Below are 15,634 nucleotides of genomic sequence, written 5' to 3'. Positions count from 1 at the left end.
GCTACTGCTTTATCCCATGACTTGCTCCTGCTCAGAGTCCCACCCCTCTGCCATTCTAGTTTAAGACCTCGTGTAGCACTAGCAAACTTCCCTGCAAGGATATTGGTCCCTCTGGTTCAAGTGCAACCCATCCCTCTTGTACAAGTCACCTCTACCCCAGAAGAGATCCCAATGGTCCAAGAATCTGAATCCCTGCCCCCTGCACCAGCTCCTCAGCCACAAATTCACCTGGCCTCTCTTTCTGTTTCTGACCTCACTGGCACGTGGCACTGGGAGTAATCCGGAGATCACTACCCTTGAGGTCCTGCTTCTTAGCTTCTTAACTTCTTGCCTGACTCTAAACTCATTCTGCAGGACCTCATCCCTTGCTCTACCCATGTCACTTGTACCAACATGTACAATGACCTCTGGCTGTTTGCCCTCCACCTCGAGAATTTTCTGCAGCTGCTCAGACATCCTTGATCCTGGCACCCGGGAGGCAACACATAATTCTGCCATCTCTTCTGTGGTCACAGAATCTCCTGTCTGTCCCCCTCACTTTTGAGTCTCCTATCACTATGTGTGTTGCTGTAGAAAACATTTAATAATAGATTAAACATTAGTATCGGTAACTTGGTGTGTGTTTTCATGCTGGCTTTAATGCTGTTTTTATGCTTATGGTTTAGCCCCCTGGAGACTGCTCTGGTATTAAATGAGTGATATCAAACATGGGACTGTGAGAGAGTTGCTTTTGGTTAAGTGTTCTGAGGAGTCTACTGAATAATTAAAGTCTTACTTTTTTTGTTTGATTAAAAGTAATTAGTTCTGAAATAAACAAATGGCTTGAAATTAACCAAAGTAGTTATAATCTTGGTATTGGTATTGGTTTATTATTGTCACTTGTACCGAGGTACAGTGAAAAACTCGTCTTACAAACCGATCTTACAGGTCAATTCATTACACAGTGCAGTTACATCAAGTTAGTACAGAGTGCATTGATGTAGTACAGGTAAAAAAAAAACAATAACAGTACAGAGTAAAGTGTCACAGCTACAGAGAAAGTGCAATGCATTTCTGTGATATCTTTCAGCAGCAAAATGTCTCTGGGAGATTCAATAGAGGATCATTAAATGCCTTTATCTCTTATAAAGATAGACAATAAATGTTAAGCCATCAACATTTGTCCTTTCCTCTATGGCTTTCATTTTGCATGAGTCTTTTATACCTCTTAGAATTGAGGGAAAGTTGGGTGTAATCAACTTATCCACATACTTATTTTCATTGTTACACATTTATAATACAAATCATTCTTGAGCATCCCTATTTTTGAGGAACTGATTTTTCTTTTTGTTATTAGCTTGTACTATGGAAGATAATAGACAATTACCTACTGGTGCATTAGATATTTGTAATCATTAAAGCAGACAACACTAGCATTGAGAAGCCAGTACACTGACATTGCAATTTTATTTCCTCAGCAGTAACAGGAGATTAGAGTGAAAATATGGCTACTTGATTAAGCTTGCGTGTAGAAAAACAATTTTTCATGTCTTTTGTGGTGTAAAATACAAACAACTTAATCCATTTCCTTTTTTATCAATTAAATTAATTTTTTTCAACAGTTTCTGAACACTTCCTGTCTTCTTTTGGAATTGACTGCACCACTGAGGTCAAAAGGGAGGTGGTACAGTGCATGGGATTCTTCCAAGATGGAGTGGCTGAGAAATGTGTGGACTATTTCCAAAGATATCGTCGATCTACACATGTGACACCAAAATCCTATCTCTCATTCATTCAGGGATATAAAGCAATCTACAAAGAGAAGCACACTGAGGTCCAAACATTAGCAAATCGGTAGGAGTTTAATGTCTTCTTCACAGAAATGAATTAACTCATACCAGAACATATTCCTATTTAAACTGACATTTATTCCAATTTCCCTGAGTGCATCATTTGCCATTTAGCAGCTAGTGGATAGAAAGAAAAAAACAGATGTAAGAGAATCAAAGCAGGGAGGGAGCTAAGTTCTATACCACACTGAAGATGTTGTATGGGCTGATGCATTTTTTCCCCTTTAGCTGAGGAGGATAGCATGGATATTGTGTCGAGCAGTTGGATGGAGGTACACAGGAGGTTTTGTAGGCATAGACTTAAACCATTGGTAATATTTGCTAAGAACAATCTATTTTCTTGACTTAACTCCTGTCACTACTGTTTTCATTGTATACACTAAAATGCCATTAACTCATATTCTATTACTCATTTACCCTGAAATCATTTATATTGTGCCATTAAATTATAAAAGCATAATTAGTTGAAATGTGGTGCTGAAATCTATTTACCCTGTTTCACATTGTTTTAAGAAAGATGCTTTGCCAAAGAACTTGTTAAACCAAAATATATCTCTTCTACAGAATGAATACTGGCCTTCAGAAATTGAAGGAGGCCTCAGAGTCAGTGGCAGCTCTAAGTAAAGAACTGGAAGTGAAAGAGCGAGAGCTACAAGTAGCCAATGAAAAAGCTGATATGGTGTGTATTTTCATAAAATAAAATAATGTTTCTAAAATTTATTTGTTCTTTTCCATCTTTAATAGTTTACATTGTTAAAATACTTCTGTCTTGCACATTTAAAAGATTACATTTCCTCATGACAAAAAAAGCACATTTGGTTTCGAGAGATAATGGCCCAAATATTCCATAAAGTGTGGGCAATTCTGTGTGCTTTGTGGGTTGCAGCTGGAAAAATTACTGGATACAGGTATATATGGCCCCTCCATTCCAACCTCTTCTCTCTTACCCTACTCCCTCATTACCCCTGCTCCACTGAATTGTTTGGAAAGTGTCACCAGATAGACATATCCTGAGTTTTCCCACACTGAAGGAAACATTTTGGTACAGCAAAATGGGACCATATGTCAAACTTCAAAACAAAAATAATCTGTTGAAATATCTTTACAGATCCTAGCCTAAGCCCACAAGTGAATCCCACATCTACTCTTTAGTCACCCAGTGCATAGCAGCACCAGTCATGTACCATGCACCAACGATGAACTGAAGCACGTCCTGATTTGTATTTCACACACATCCAAATTCTGTACATCAGGTCTAACCTCCACTTTCACTGATGGTCTTGGAAGGGGTGAGTAGATCCTGTGTACTCACTGGGTCATCCTAGAAATTTTGGTGTTAAACTAGGAATAAGACATAATCCCAGTAAAATTATATCAACAGTTCACTTGGAATGGCCATGAATTTTCGGATCATAATTGTTAGTTTAATCATTTGTTCAAGAACCCATTGTATTAACCAATTAAGTGCAGATGGACCAATTAAATGCAGCTGCTTTTATTTAACTGTTGAAAAGGGGCATGTATCAAAATCTGACAAAAGCAACCATTCAAATTGATGAATTTATTTTCAAAGCTTTCATTTATGAATCTGTAAAATGAACCAACCAAATTGATCAATCATTTTTTTTCATCTGGCCATGTCATTTACACACATATTTCACACTTGCACAGGTAAATAAATATATACCATAAAATACAGTAAATATTTGCATAAATCTAAAAAATACATTGGCAATGTGTTTAAGTATGCTTTCATGAAACTTGTTCACTGTCTCGTAGAGCTCTTGATGTATTCTCGGCATGTGTCAGAATGTGTGATAAGGTTTGTAGTCTCCAATGCTCACAATGTAGAACTTCAGTATCTGAAGTCAGAGTATGTTCACTGTCTTACAAGAGGAATAGAAAAAATAAAATCTCTTCAGTGTGTTTGTAATATTGCTACACATTATCATCGGAGGTCATTGTTGCTGCATGCATCTTCTTCACCTGTTTGATGCATTTTATTTAAAACGAATAAACTAATTCATATCGTGCAACCAAAGATGGTAAAATTTGAGACGTCGTTAAACTGATCTAAACCAGAATTTATTCTCATTTTCAGTTTAGAATCTCTGTTTCGAGATTAGTATTAATAGCTTATGAATTTGTGGGTTTTCTTGTGTGTTTCAGGTTTTAAAAGAGGTTACTGTGAAAGCTCAAGCTTCTGAGAAGGTAAAGGTAGAAGTCCAAAAAGTCAAGGATAAAGCTCAGGCCATAGTTGATAGTATATCAGCAGACAAGGCCATTGCAGAAGAGAAGCTGGAAGCTGCAAAACCTGCTCTGGAGGAGGCTGAGGCAGCTCTACAGGTAAATAAAATCACTTATTTTTGCTGTCCTGATTTTTGAGTCCTGATGAAGGATCTCAACCCAAAATGTTGACTGTCCATTTCCCTCCATAGATGCTAGCTGATCCACTGAGTTCCTCCAGCGCTATGTGTGTTGCTCCAGATTTCCAGCATCTGCTATCTCTTGTGTCCTCACTTATTTTTTGCTATTTTTGTTATCCTGGATCTCTGGGAAAGAGTATTTGCCTTAATAATGAACAGTTTTTTGTTCAACAGAAATAGTTGCACTTAAAGAGCATTAAAATTGAATGTTTCATTTAAACAATTGGACTCTAGTCTACCACAGAATCTTAAAAAAATAAATATTATTTTGTCCATTTGCATCACTGGATGAAAAACTGTGAATAAAGCACCCATGACTTTCTGCTAAATTGTCCATTAGCAGCAAGTGGCTGCCCATTGTTAATAGAACCTGCAGGTAGTTGTCAGTGAACTTGTATGTTGAGAATGGGTAATATATTGAGTTAGCAAATGCACATAAATTTAGCAAAATTACTATCTCTGTATAGCAGTGGTCTACGGCATTGTATACAGTATTCAATCCTTTGACTCTGCTCCACCAATCAATAGGATGATGGATGATCTCTCACTTCCCCATATTCTTTGATTCCCTTGGCACCCAAAAATCAATAATCTAGTTTCTGAGTTACTTAATGGCTCATTATAATGATCCTTGGGTGATTGGAATTCCCAAGATTCATAAACTGTTGATTAAAGAAATTTCTCTTCTCAATCTGAGATGACTGGCCCTTTATTCTGAAGCAGTTGCCCCTGGTTTTGGACTATCCATTCAGGAGAAATGCCTTGACCTATCTTGCCAAACTCTATTTGTTACACCGAGATCATCTCTCATTCTCTAAATGTTTAGGATGATAGGACCAAACACTGAAAATTACGGTAATCCCATGAGTTGCAATCAGAAAACAATGGATGTGTGAAGCACATTTTCCCTTTCATGTTCACTCTGCCCAGACATATTGGCCTGGATTTGGAGGAAATACAGGCAGTTCTACATGTAGCTGTTCATTGCTGTTTCTTTTACTGCATCTGCTCTGGACTCCATGCCTCAGTGCTAGACTGCACAAGGTTATAGAGGCTCCCCACTGCTTATGGTGGGGAATTCACTTCAAGAACCTACACCAGTTTTGACCTGGTGCAGAAAGTTCTTCTCCAGTGGATTCATTGGAGGAAAATGTATTGAGAGGGGCTAGGGTAAATGATTGTATTTCGGGATAATTTTTGTTTAAGTGTTTTAAGTGTTTTCATTTTTGTACTTTAATTTTTAAAATAATTCAATAGATTGAATAATTACATAGTTTCAATTTATAACTTACATGGGTAAGTTAACAATCCAGAGGTTATGGACCTTTGAGTTTCCATGTTTCAGTTCCAAACCTAACTCTGAACTCTCTCAGAAGAGGCTCATATTATTAGTCCCTACCTGGACCATTATAACCCAGATCATCTATCCTTTCAATCCTAATGTTTCTCCAGATGCAAGGAGTGCTGCTGCCAGGCAGAATACTACGTTGGGAGCCCTGATTTTTGAATTTGAGGACAGATTAATTACCTAGCAAAACCAATGAGTTCTTTAGCTAGAAGATATTTAATCTGTTGAGTTTTGCTTTGATACTGCATGCAGCGCCTGCCAAGCACTATACGATTTTTAAAATTATCAGCATTCAATTTGAAAGAAATAGTTGGAAGATTGGTGCAAACCAACTAGTTGTCATCAATCCTAAAATGCTGAGGAACTTGTTTTTCCATACTCATTCAGATTGCATTGATCTAAAATAAATGAGCAGTAAAATTTCAGTCACAGCCCACATTGGCTCAGTAGTTCCAGAGTACATAAAAGTGCATAAGATGAAAGTAATTTATAATTTAATAATGCTTTGATACCTTTTTTTCCCTGTGTTTACATGCATAGACCATTAAGCCAGCTGATATTGCCACAGTGCGTACGCTGGGTAGACCACCTCATCTCATTATGCGCATCATGGACTGCGTACTGTTGCTGTTCCAACGAAAAGTGAACACTGTGAAAATTGATGTTGAGAGGAGTTGCACAATACCTTCATGGCAAGAGTCTTTGAAGCTCATGACAGCAGGAAACTTCCTGCAAAATCTTCAGGTAGGCAAAACATTTGGAGAGTTCCTTTCTTCCTTAGGTGAATAAAACATACTGTTTGTTTTAATTTTTTTGTAGACTAGAACTAGGGAACATAGCCTCAAGATTCAGGGGAATAGATTTAGGACGGAGATGAGGGAAAACTGCTTTTCCCAGAGACTAGTGAATCTGTGGAATTCTCTGCCCAGGGAAGCAGTAGAGGCTACCTCATTAAGTATATTTAAGACACAGTTAGATAGATTTTTGCATAGTAGGGGAATTAAAGGTTATGGGGAAAAGGTAGGTACATGGATCTGAGTCCACGGCAAGATCAGCCATGATCTTATTGACTGGCGGTGCAGGCTCGCCGGGCCAGATGGCCTACTCCTGCTACTATTTCTTATGTTCTTAAATAAAACATGCATATAATAGCTGTCATTTTCAGAGCTACACTCATAAGAGCATCCATTATATATCTAGATAATCGTAGGTTTAATTGCAGAAATTGTTAAATTTAAAAGTGAGTATGTTTTGGCAATAGCTTCATTTTAGAGCTTAGTCACTTCTTTTTGTTTCAGGCATGTATTCTTATTGCTAAATTGTTCTGTAGGTAAGAAGACAGGAAAGACTAGCCTGTGAGCATTACTATAGACATTGTTGATGCCACAGTATGTGGATCAACAGAAATCTGTACTTTCACTCTCTGCTTACTCCTTGCTTCAGTACTTCTGTTAAGACTTTTAAAAATTGCCTCAAAGGACCAGTGGAAGAGTTAAAATGTATTTACTGCCAAAACAGAAACTTGCATAAAAATCTGGTTAACTACACCAGTTTGGAGTATTGATGGCCCCTTTGTCAATAAATTTTACCATTTCTTAAATGCATTTTTACAAATGGAGACAATACAACATTCCTCTGAAAGCCTGTGACAAAATGCAAAACTGTTGGTTGATAATTACGTTAAAATGTTACAGTAATGTATTTGACCACAGATAATCGTGAACCACACTAATGCTTGCTTATGTCATTTTACCATCCTAGCAATTTCCTAAAGACACGATTAATGAGGAAGTTGTTGATTTACTTCAGCCTTACTTTGAAATGACTGACTACAATATTGAAACAGCCAAGAGAGTCTGTGGCAATGTAGCAGGAATTTGTTCCTGGACTAAGGCTATGGCATCCTTCTTTTCCATTAACAAAGAAGTTTTACCACTAAAGGTACATTAAGCTGCAAGTATTTAACATTATGGTAAACACTTTCAATTGTTCATTTCAAAGAAACACTTGTAATGATGGGTTGCAACAAATATATGATCCATTTGCACTTGCTGAATGGATTAAAGGTCAAGCATAACATTTCTATCACAGGCATTTATAACATTCTGGCAATCAAATCTACTTAAACTATTCACAATATAGCTTTAAGTAGACCTTCACTAGCTGGATCATATTGGATTAAGATTGTTAGCCTGAGAAATGGCATGAATTGATAAGCGTGAATAATAATAGAATGACCTGAGCCTCTTTTAGCTGAATGGAAAAATCTAATTAGTGTTAGGAAATCTGATGCCAGACTTGTATGAAAATATGGGCCTTTGAAGATTTTTTTGATAAATGGAGAGGGAATTGGAAAGGTAGGGTGGCCTGGAGTAAGAAAAAGGCAAAGATGGCAGACCTTCTAAAATCTCTACCACCAATGGTGAATAAAAAAAGTAGAAATAGGAGCTGTGTGAAATGTGGGGCTACAATAGGGTGGGGGAGTGGTGGCGGCATACAGTAGCAGGAGGGCAAGGAGTGGAAGGAAGGTATCAGAAGATTTAAATTTTTGGGAGGAGTAACGACTGGGGGAGTTTGTTAGGCAAGGTTTTGCAGAGAACAACCATTTCAAATTTAATACATCAAAGACAAGATGCTGGTGAACGTTGACGAGTATGGAAATGAAGATCGCATGAGACTCATTGCGAAACAAGCCACAGGAGGCAAGTTGTAGCTTACTTATAGTAGAAACAGAAGGAAGAGCTAAATTGTTTGATTGTGGTTATGCCAAAAGGATGTTTCACTAGCAGAGGGGATAATGTGGCAGAGATGGAAGTAAGTGAAGATGAGTTTCTGAGCTGGCCTCAGGATTGTACAACAGGACACGATTGTGATCTGTCTGATCCGCTTAAGAATGCGATGCAGGTAGGGGAAAAAGAACAGATTTTGTCGTAAAGGTCAAAGATAATGCCTGCTTTTAAAATGTAGGAAACTGTGGCGATCAGTTAAGTAGCTGAGAAGTCAAGTGATATGCTGAAGAGATTCTACTTAGTGTCATCAATAAATAAGCAGAAGCTGCCCCTGTGTCCTTGGATGATGCCATGCTGCAGAACTACTTACTTTACAGAAGAGAGAAGACGCTGACATTTATAGTCTGCTGTTTGAAGCCATAATTTTAGAATGCATATATATTTGTCTTAGGCTAATTTGGCAATCCAGGAAAATCGATTGGCCAAAGCCATGTTAGATCTCCAGAAGGCACAGGCAGAGCTGGATGCCAAACAAGCAGAACTGGATGTTGTACAAGCAGCATATGACAAGGCAATGACAGAGAAGCAAGTGAGTATTAAATGATAATCAATAAATTATTTTTTGATTGTAACGTAAATGTATTGCTTCAATTATGAGGAATAACTTCTCACCTTAATTATATGTGGGATAAACCCCATCAAGTAAAGAATTGGTACTTCTCCTTTTCGAATATTACTTAGACAAGGTGTAAATGAAAATCAGGCAAAGAATGTATTCCAGATGGGATTTCGAGGTCCGCTACTGAGAATAGTTGCACCACTGTTCACTATCCTGAAATACATAGCAGTCAGACCGACCTGCATCAAGTGATGAGTGAACATGAAGAGGTAGTCTACTTTGATTTCACCAAGTTACGTATATATCTATGCCATACTATCATTAGTTGGAATGGCACCATAGGAGCAATGTCTTTTCTACAATCCTGTCCCTTATTGAATTCAGCTAAGATTTACAAGATAGATGGCTAGGATTCTGTAACAAAAAACCTTGTTCAGGTTGTGTGATTCACCTTCCACTGAGCTTACTGAGTGGCCTTATGTGCCATGATTCTACATTGTTATCTTCTCATATAAGCTAGATTGCCAGGCTCTGATGTAAACAGCTTGTCTTAGATTCATTGTCTATGGCAATGTTTGTCAGCTTACTGTTTCCTTGTGAGCTGTAAATTGTGTTTCAGTTGTCAGAAGTGACTGTTTCAGCAGATTTTACAGGGATTTTTGTCCAGTAGTTTTCTACAGCTGTATCTTTTACTTTGAGAAGATTATATTTTGCCTATTTGGTTTTCTGGAGGGCGAGAGGATAATTTCACATCTCACAGATTTGTGAGGTAAAGTCCATGACACACACTGATAAATCAGAATCAGGTTTATTATCACTGACTTAAATGTCGTGAAATTTGTTGTTCTGCGGCAGCGGTATAGTGCAAAGACAATAAATTACAAAATAAATAAATAGTGCAAGAAAGGGAATAACGAAGTAGTGTTCATGGACCGTTCAGAAATCTGATGGCGGAGGGGAAGAAGCTGTTCCTAAATCGTTGAGTGTGGGTCTTCAGGCTCCTGTACTTCCTCCCTGATGGTAGTAACATGAAGAGGGCATATCCCGGATGGTGAGGGTCCTTAATGATGGATGCCGCCATCTTGAGGCACTGCCTCTTGAAGATATCCTCGATGGTGGGAAGGGTTGTGCCCATGATGGAGCTGGCTGAGTCTACAACTCCCTGCAGAATGAGATCGGAAGCACAATTTCAGTTGAGTGTCAGGCTTTGAGCTTTGGTTGCACCTAAAATTTATCTAATTCTCAAAGACGACATGGCGATTAATCTGTTTTCGGGTGGTTGTTTAGTGTTTGATGATTATTTGTAGCAGATGTCCATTAAGTGTAGCAGAGACAGCTAATAAAATGCCTCTCGTCGTTAGGCACTGCTGGAGGATGCTGAACGCTGCCGACATAAGATGCAGACTGCTTCCAGTCTGATCAGTGGATTGGCAGGTGAAAAGGAACGGTGGACTGAGCAAAGCAAGGAGTTCTCAGCACAGACCAAGCGGCTTGTGGGTAAGTACAGTCTCCGTTTACAGCTGAAAACATTTCATACAAGTTTAGCTAGTGCACTTCAGAAAACAAGTATATTTCATACATGAGTGCAGCAAGTTACTCCTGCCAGTGTATTACTTGATGACGTAAGAGAATATAATTGGCTGTATCAGCATTGGAAATATTTTAAAATCAGTAAAATTAATAAAGATATGAATGTAAAATCTGACTATAATTGTGAAATATGGGTGCAACATGGATGATAGAATCATGAAAGATTAATCATCATTAATATTTTTCTGCCATAAAAATAAAGCAGCAAAAAAAGAATGTTTAATAATATGTGAAAGCTTTTATTTCAAGTGAATAGTAAAATGACAGTGCTTCAAATTCAAGATCCATTAACATAACTGTCACAGTTTTAAGACAAACATAACTGCATCTAAGATTGGATTTTCAAACCTTTCAAAACCATGCACCCTTTTTTTTTGAGGAAAAGGCTCAACCAGAGGAAAAGAAAAAAATGTTTAAGCAACATTGATTTCCCTCTTGGTTGTTGCGACTGTCTTTGATTTTCCTGGCTTGGGCTATTTGTGCTCCAGAGACATTTCAATGCAGGTGGAGCCTTTGGCTGGTGTATGGCAGGCCAGGACTGTTTTTCTGTCTTTCTGTCAAGAATGCGCATAACTCTGATTTAGAAAGCATTCAGGTGGAGGTTAAAAGTTTATTTACAGCGTGGTAACAGGCCCTTCTGGCCCAACGAGTCTGCGCCATCCATATTAACCTACCCATAGGTCTTTGGAATGTGGGAGGAAACCGGAGCACCCGGAGGAAACCCACGCAGACACGGGAGAACGTACAAACTCCTTACAGACGGCGACAGGAATCGAACCCCGATCACTGGCACTGTAATAGCATCATGCTAACCACTATGCTACCGTGCCGCCCTTGCAAAGAATTACTGAAGAAGCTTGATACCTAATCCTTTTAGTTTTTGTGCTTCATGAAGAACTCAACAAACCTTTCCATTATTAAAGGCTCCTGATGCAAGTCCTACCCCCAGGGTTTTTCAATTACTTCTCGGCTTGAGCAAACAAAGCCTAAAGGCAGGGAACCTGTGTGGGAGGCTAATAATGACGCTTTTGATTTCATTAACAGTTGTATATTGGATCATTGTCCACTCCAGATAAGGATTGTGCACATTATTTTAGTGCAAGGAGCTTCCTGTGGACAATTTGCTGCATTTTCAACATTAGGACAATAACTGAACTTCAAAAATTCTTCATTGCATGTAAAGTACTTTGAGGAGCCCAACGACTTGGATAGTTCTCTATTAATGGAAGCCTTCCTTCTTTTTCTCTTTAGTACTTTAATCATTCTCAGATATCAATTCCAGAATGATGAATTTGCCTTCAGTTTTATACCTTTGCAACCTCAATTCCTTTCACAGAAGCATTCAAAGGCAGTTACATCCTTTCTCTCTAGTTGTATTCTCTATTATTGTATTACTAATTTAGCTTGAGGCATTAAATAATAAATAAAAATTGAACAGCTAATAACTTTCAGTTTTTGGTTTTAGGTGACGTATTATTGGCTACTGCATTTTTATCATATTCTGGCCCTTTTAACCAAGAGTTCCGTAATTTGTTACTGAAAGATTGGGAGAGAGAAATGAAAACTCGCAAAATTCCCTTTGCCAACAACCTCAATCTTATGGACATGCTAATTGACATCCCAACAATTGGTGAATGGAACTTGCAAGGTTTACCAAATGACGAGCTGTCTATACAGAATGGGATCATTGTTACTAAAGCAGCTCGTTATCCTTTACTGATTGATCCACAAAACCAGGGCAAGATATGGATAAAAAATAAAGAGATTACAAATGAACTTCAGGTACCACAGTCTTTCCATTTTGTTACATGTTCCTTCAAACAGTTGACTTACCATACAAGCTTTATCTATACATAACGTTAAAGGTTTTGCATTCTGTATATGTCAAGTGAGTTGAGGCTTAAATTTAACAAATATGCTAAGAGAACCAATCAGAAAAAAAACATGGTTCACTATCTTTCCAAAACATCCTATCTTTTCATAAAGTGAACTATGCATACTTTTTACATAAGAATTTCAAAGTCCTTTGAGTAGTCACATTGATTACCCTCTCATTCCATTAAATTTAACACATAAACAAAATGTGTAAGTTTAATCAATCAAGCAGATCTTGACCATGTAATTAGTGATGGAATGTCAAATAAAATATAATCATGATGATATTACAACTCTATAAAACTTTGGTGAGGTCACATTTGGAGTATTGTGTGCATTACTGGTTGCCACACTGTAGGAAGATGTGGAGGCTTTGGAGAGGATGCAGAAGAGGTTCCCCAGGATGTGGCCTGGATTGGAATGTATTAGCTATAAGGAGAGGTTGGACAAACTCGGATTGTTTTCTCTGGAACATCGACCTGAGAGAAGTATATGAGATTCTGAGAAGCATAGTTCGGGTAAATAGTCAGAGTCTATTTTCCTGGTTGGAAATGTCAAATACTAGAGGGCACAGGTTTAAGGTGAGAGGGGGAAAGTTTAAAGTAAATGTGCGAGGTAAGTTTTTTTTTTACACAGAGTGGTCGGTGCCTGGAAAGCACTGTCAGGGAGGTGGCGGAAGCAGATACAGTAACAATGTTTAAGAGGCCTTTAGACAGAACCATGAATAGGGAGGGAATGGAGGGATTCAGACCATGTGCAGGCAGATGGGATTAGTTTAGATTGCCTTCATGTTCTACACAAACGTTCTGGACTGACGTGCCAGCCCCTGTGCTGTACTGTTCAGTGTTAAAATGTACCGAGTGTATTTCTAAGATTTTTTCATACATTCCAGATCACTTCTCTAAATCACAAATACTTCAGAAATCACTTGGAGGATGGGCTTTCTCTTGGAAGACCAGTGCTTATTGAAGATATAGGAGAGGAACTGGACCCAGCACTAGACAATGTCTTGGAGAAAGACTTCATTAAAACAGGCTCTACATACAAGGTAAAGTGCTGTTGATTGTTGAACTTTGCTAGTAGAATGTGTAGGTAGAGCTGGATGGCTGAAATGCACATTCAGAGTTAAATTGAACTTCTCACTGTCAACATTTTATGGATTAAAGTTTAGATTTTTGTGATACAAGTCTAAATAATAATTGTATTCTTCCTTTAATCCTCCTTTCGGCTATACTTTCCAAAGCCATTCCAATGCAGCTATGGGAGATGCAGTATATGTCACACAACGAAACAGGATCCTAAATACTCTGATCATATATGATATCAATTCATATATTTTCTCTGATCTGTTATACATTTTTCACTGCTTATGCCACAGTTGTGTTTAATTTGATGACATCAAAAGCAGACCAAAAGATCACTTTGCAAACATCTGTTTTATGTGCAGTACGATCCTGTCCTGCCTCCGATCCATCACTCTAGCTCCTCACATGTACCTCTTTCTTTGGTGCTGTTTCATTGAATCTCAACACAAACTTAAGGAATAAAACCTCATTTTCTTCTATCCACTCTAAAGTCTTCTGGTCATAGTATTGAGTTTAGTAGCTTCAGATGTTAGCTGCATTCTCGGAATTAGTTGTGAAAGAGGCAAATCTTTCATCTGAACATAGTTATTGCATAGTGGTCTAAAACAAAGGAGAGTCAGTGGATGTTGTTTACTTGGATTTTCAGAAGGCCTATGAGAAGGTGCCGCACATGAGGCTGCTAAACAAGATAGGAGCCAATGGTATTATTGTTGCAAGAGTATGTGAGAAATATACCCTTGGTGTTTTTACTTTGTATTTCTACCCTTGCTGTTTTGTATAGTGAATGTATCCCACCCCAGTATGGTTGGTTGTGGATTTGGAAAGCTGGTTTATACTGGTGTTTCCCAAACCCTTCTTTCTTCCCAGTCTTTTCATGGAGATCACCTTGCAGAATTCCTGCTACCAAATGCAAGCCTTGTCACAGAAATGGTGTCACACTAAAACCATTATTCCAGTGTCAGGTTTTCAAAAAAAAAATAGCTGGATAGTCAAAGTGAAACAGACAGTTAATGCATGAGAATGAGGGGGAAAGAGTACCCTGTATAGTGAAGGAAATTCCAACTTTGTGTTCACATTTTCTGATGTTCTGTTTCATTCTTCTCATTTTACTCGCTGGATAACTCAGAGGTTTACCCATTGAAAGCTATCACTAAGCTTGTCTCTGTATAAAGCAGAAAGGCTGTGGGTCACAGAAACAGGTTGAAAACCTGGCAGGCTTGTGTCTGCCGATTTTACACAGATAAAGAAAAATTGCCCAAGATTATATTTACTACCAGCTTTAAGGCCACACTCTCTGTTTGCTGTGTAATTCTAAACTTTTCATTAAAGATCAATTACTCTCTCACCAGGTGAAATTGGGTGATAAAGAAATTGATGTAATGAATGGATTTAGGCTTTACATCACCACAAAACTTCCAAATCCAGCATACACACCTGAGATCAGTGCACGGACCTCCATCATTGACTTTACTGTCACCATGAAGGGACTGGAGGACCAATTACTGGGCCGGGTCATTCTAACTGAAAAACAAGTAAGTCTGTACTTTCCTGTTTTTTGTTATAGATTCCAGCAACTGCAATCTCTTTTGTCAAAAGGAGAGTTTGCACTATTTATACTTGTGGATCCTGTGTAACTGTATTTTGAAGTGCATTCCTCCATTAATATGGATCAACCATATCCTTTTGATTTTATTTTTTATCCTTAGTGTCAGGTGATAATTATAATGTTGATAAAATTTGAATTTCCTCAAAATGATAGTTGCGAATGAGCTCAGATCCTTGGCCTTTATGACTTTAGTTTTAGATCATTTGGTGTAAGAAGGAAAATGGAGAGGGGGGAAGATAGCCAATCATCAAAAATGGGTGTGAGGAACATACTCAAATAGATTGGTAGTGATGGCTCTTGTACATAGCTTCTGCATGCAGCAATACCCATGCTGCACTGTAAGTTGTAAGGAGGATGCAAGGCGACTTGAGGGTGATTTAGGCAAGTTGAGGGAGTGGGCAAATAAATAACAGATGCAGTATAACATGGATAAAGGTGAAGTTACCTACTTCATCAGAAAAAACGGAAGGCAGAGTATTAATTAAATGATGATAGATTGGAAATGTCTTGTACACCAGAGCAAGGAC

General features: G+C 38.2%; 1 protein-coding gene across 1 annotated transcript in view; it reads left to right on the top strand.

Annotated features, from left to right (window-relative positions):
- The window catches only part of dnah5 (dynein, axonemal, heavy chain 5), a 176,787-nt gene that overhangs the window by 128,319 nt on the left and 32,834 nt on the right, over window positions 1–15,634 (top strand). Inside the window, 10 exon segments of the mRNA XM_052016973.1 lie at window positions 1,602–1,833; window positions 2,394–2,508; window positions 3,999–4,175; window positions 6,144–6,347; window positions 7,365–7,544; window positions 8,784–8,921; window positions 10,313–10,448; window positions 12,007–12,323; window positions 13,309–13,464; window positions 14,851–15,033. Of these exon segments, the coding sequence (XP_051872933.1) occupies window positions 1,602–1,833; window positions 2,394–2,508; window positions 3,999–4,175; window positions 6,144–6,347; window positions 7,365–7,544; window positions 8,784–8,921; window positions 10,313–10,448; window positions 12,007–12,323; window positions 13,309–13,464; window positions 14,851–15,033 (1,838 nt within the window).

This window comes from Pristis pectinata, chromosome 5 (genome assembly GCF_009764475.1).
Source record: "Pristis pectinata isolate sPriPec2 chromosome 5, sPriPec2.1.pri, whole genome shotgun sequence".
NCBI lineage: Eukaryota > Metazoa > Chordata > Chondrichthyes > Rhinopristiformes > Pristidae > Pristis > Pristis pectinata.
Note: the sequence above shows the minus strand (reverse complement) of the source record. Positions and strands in the feature narration are given on the sequence as shown.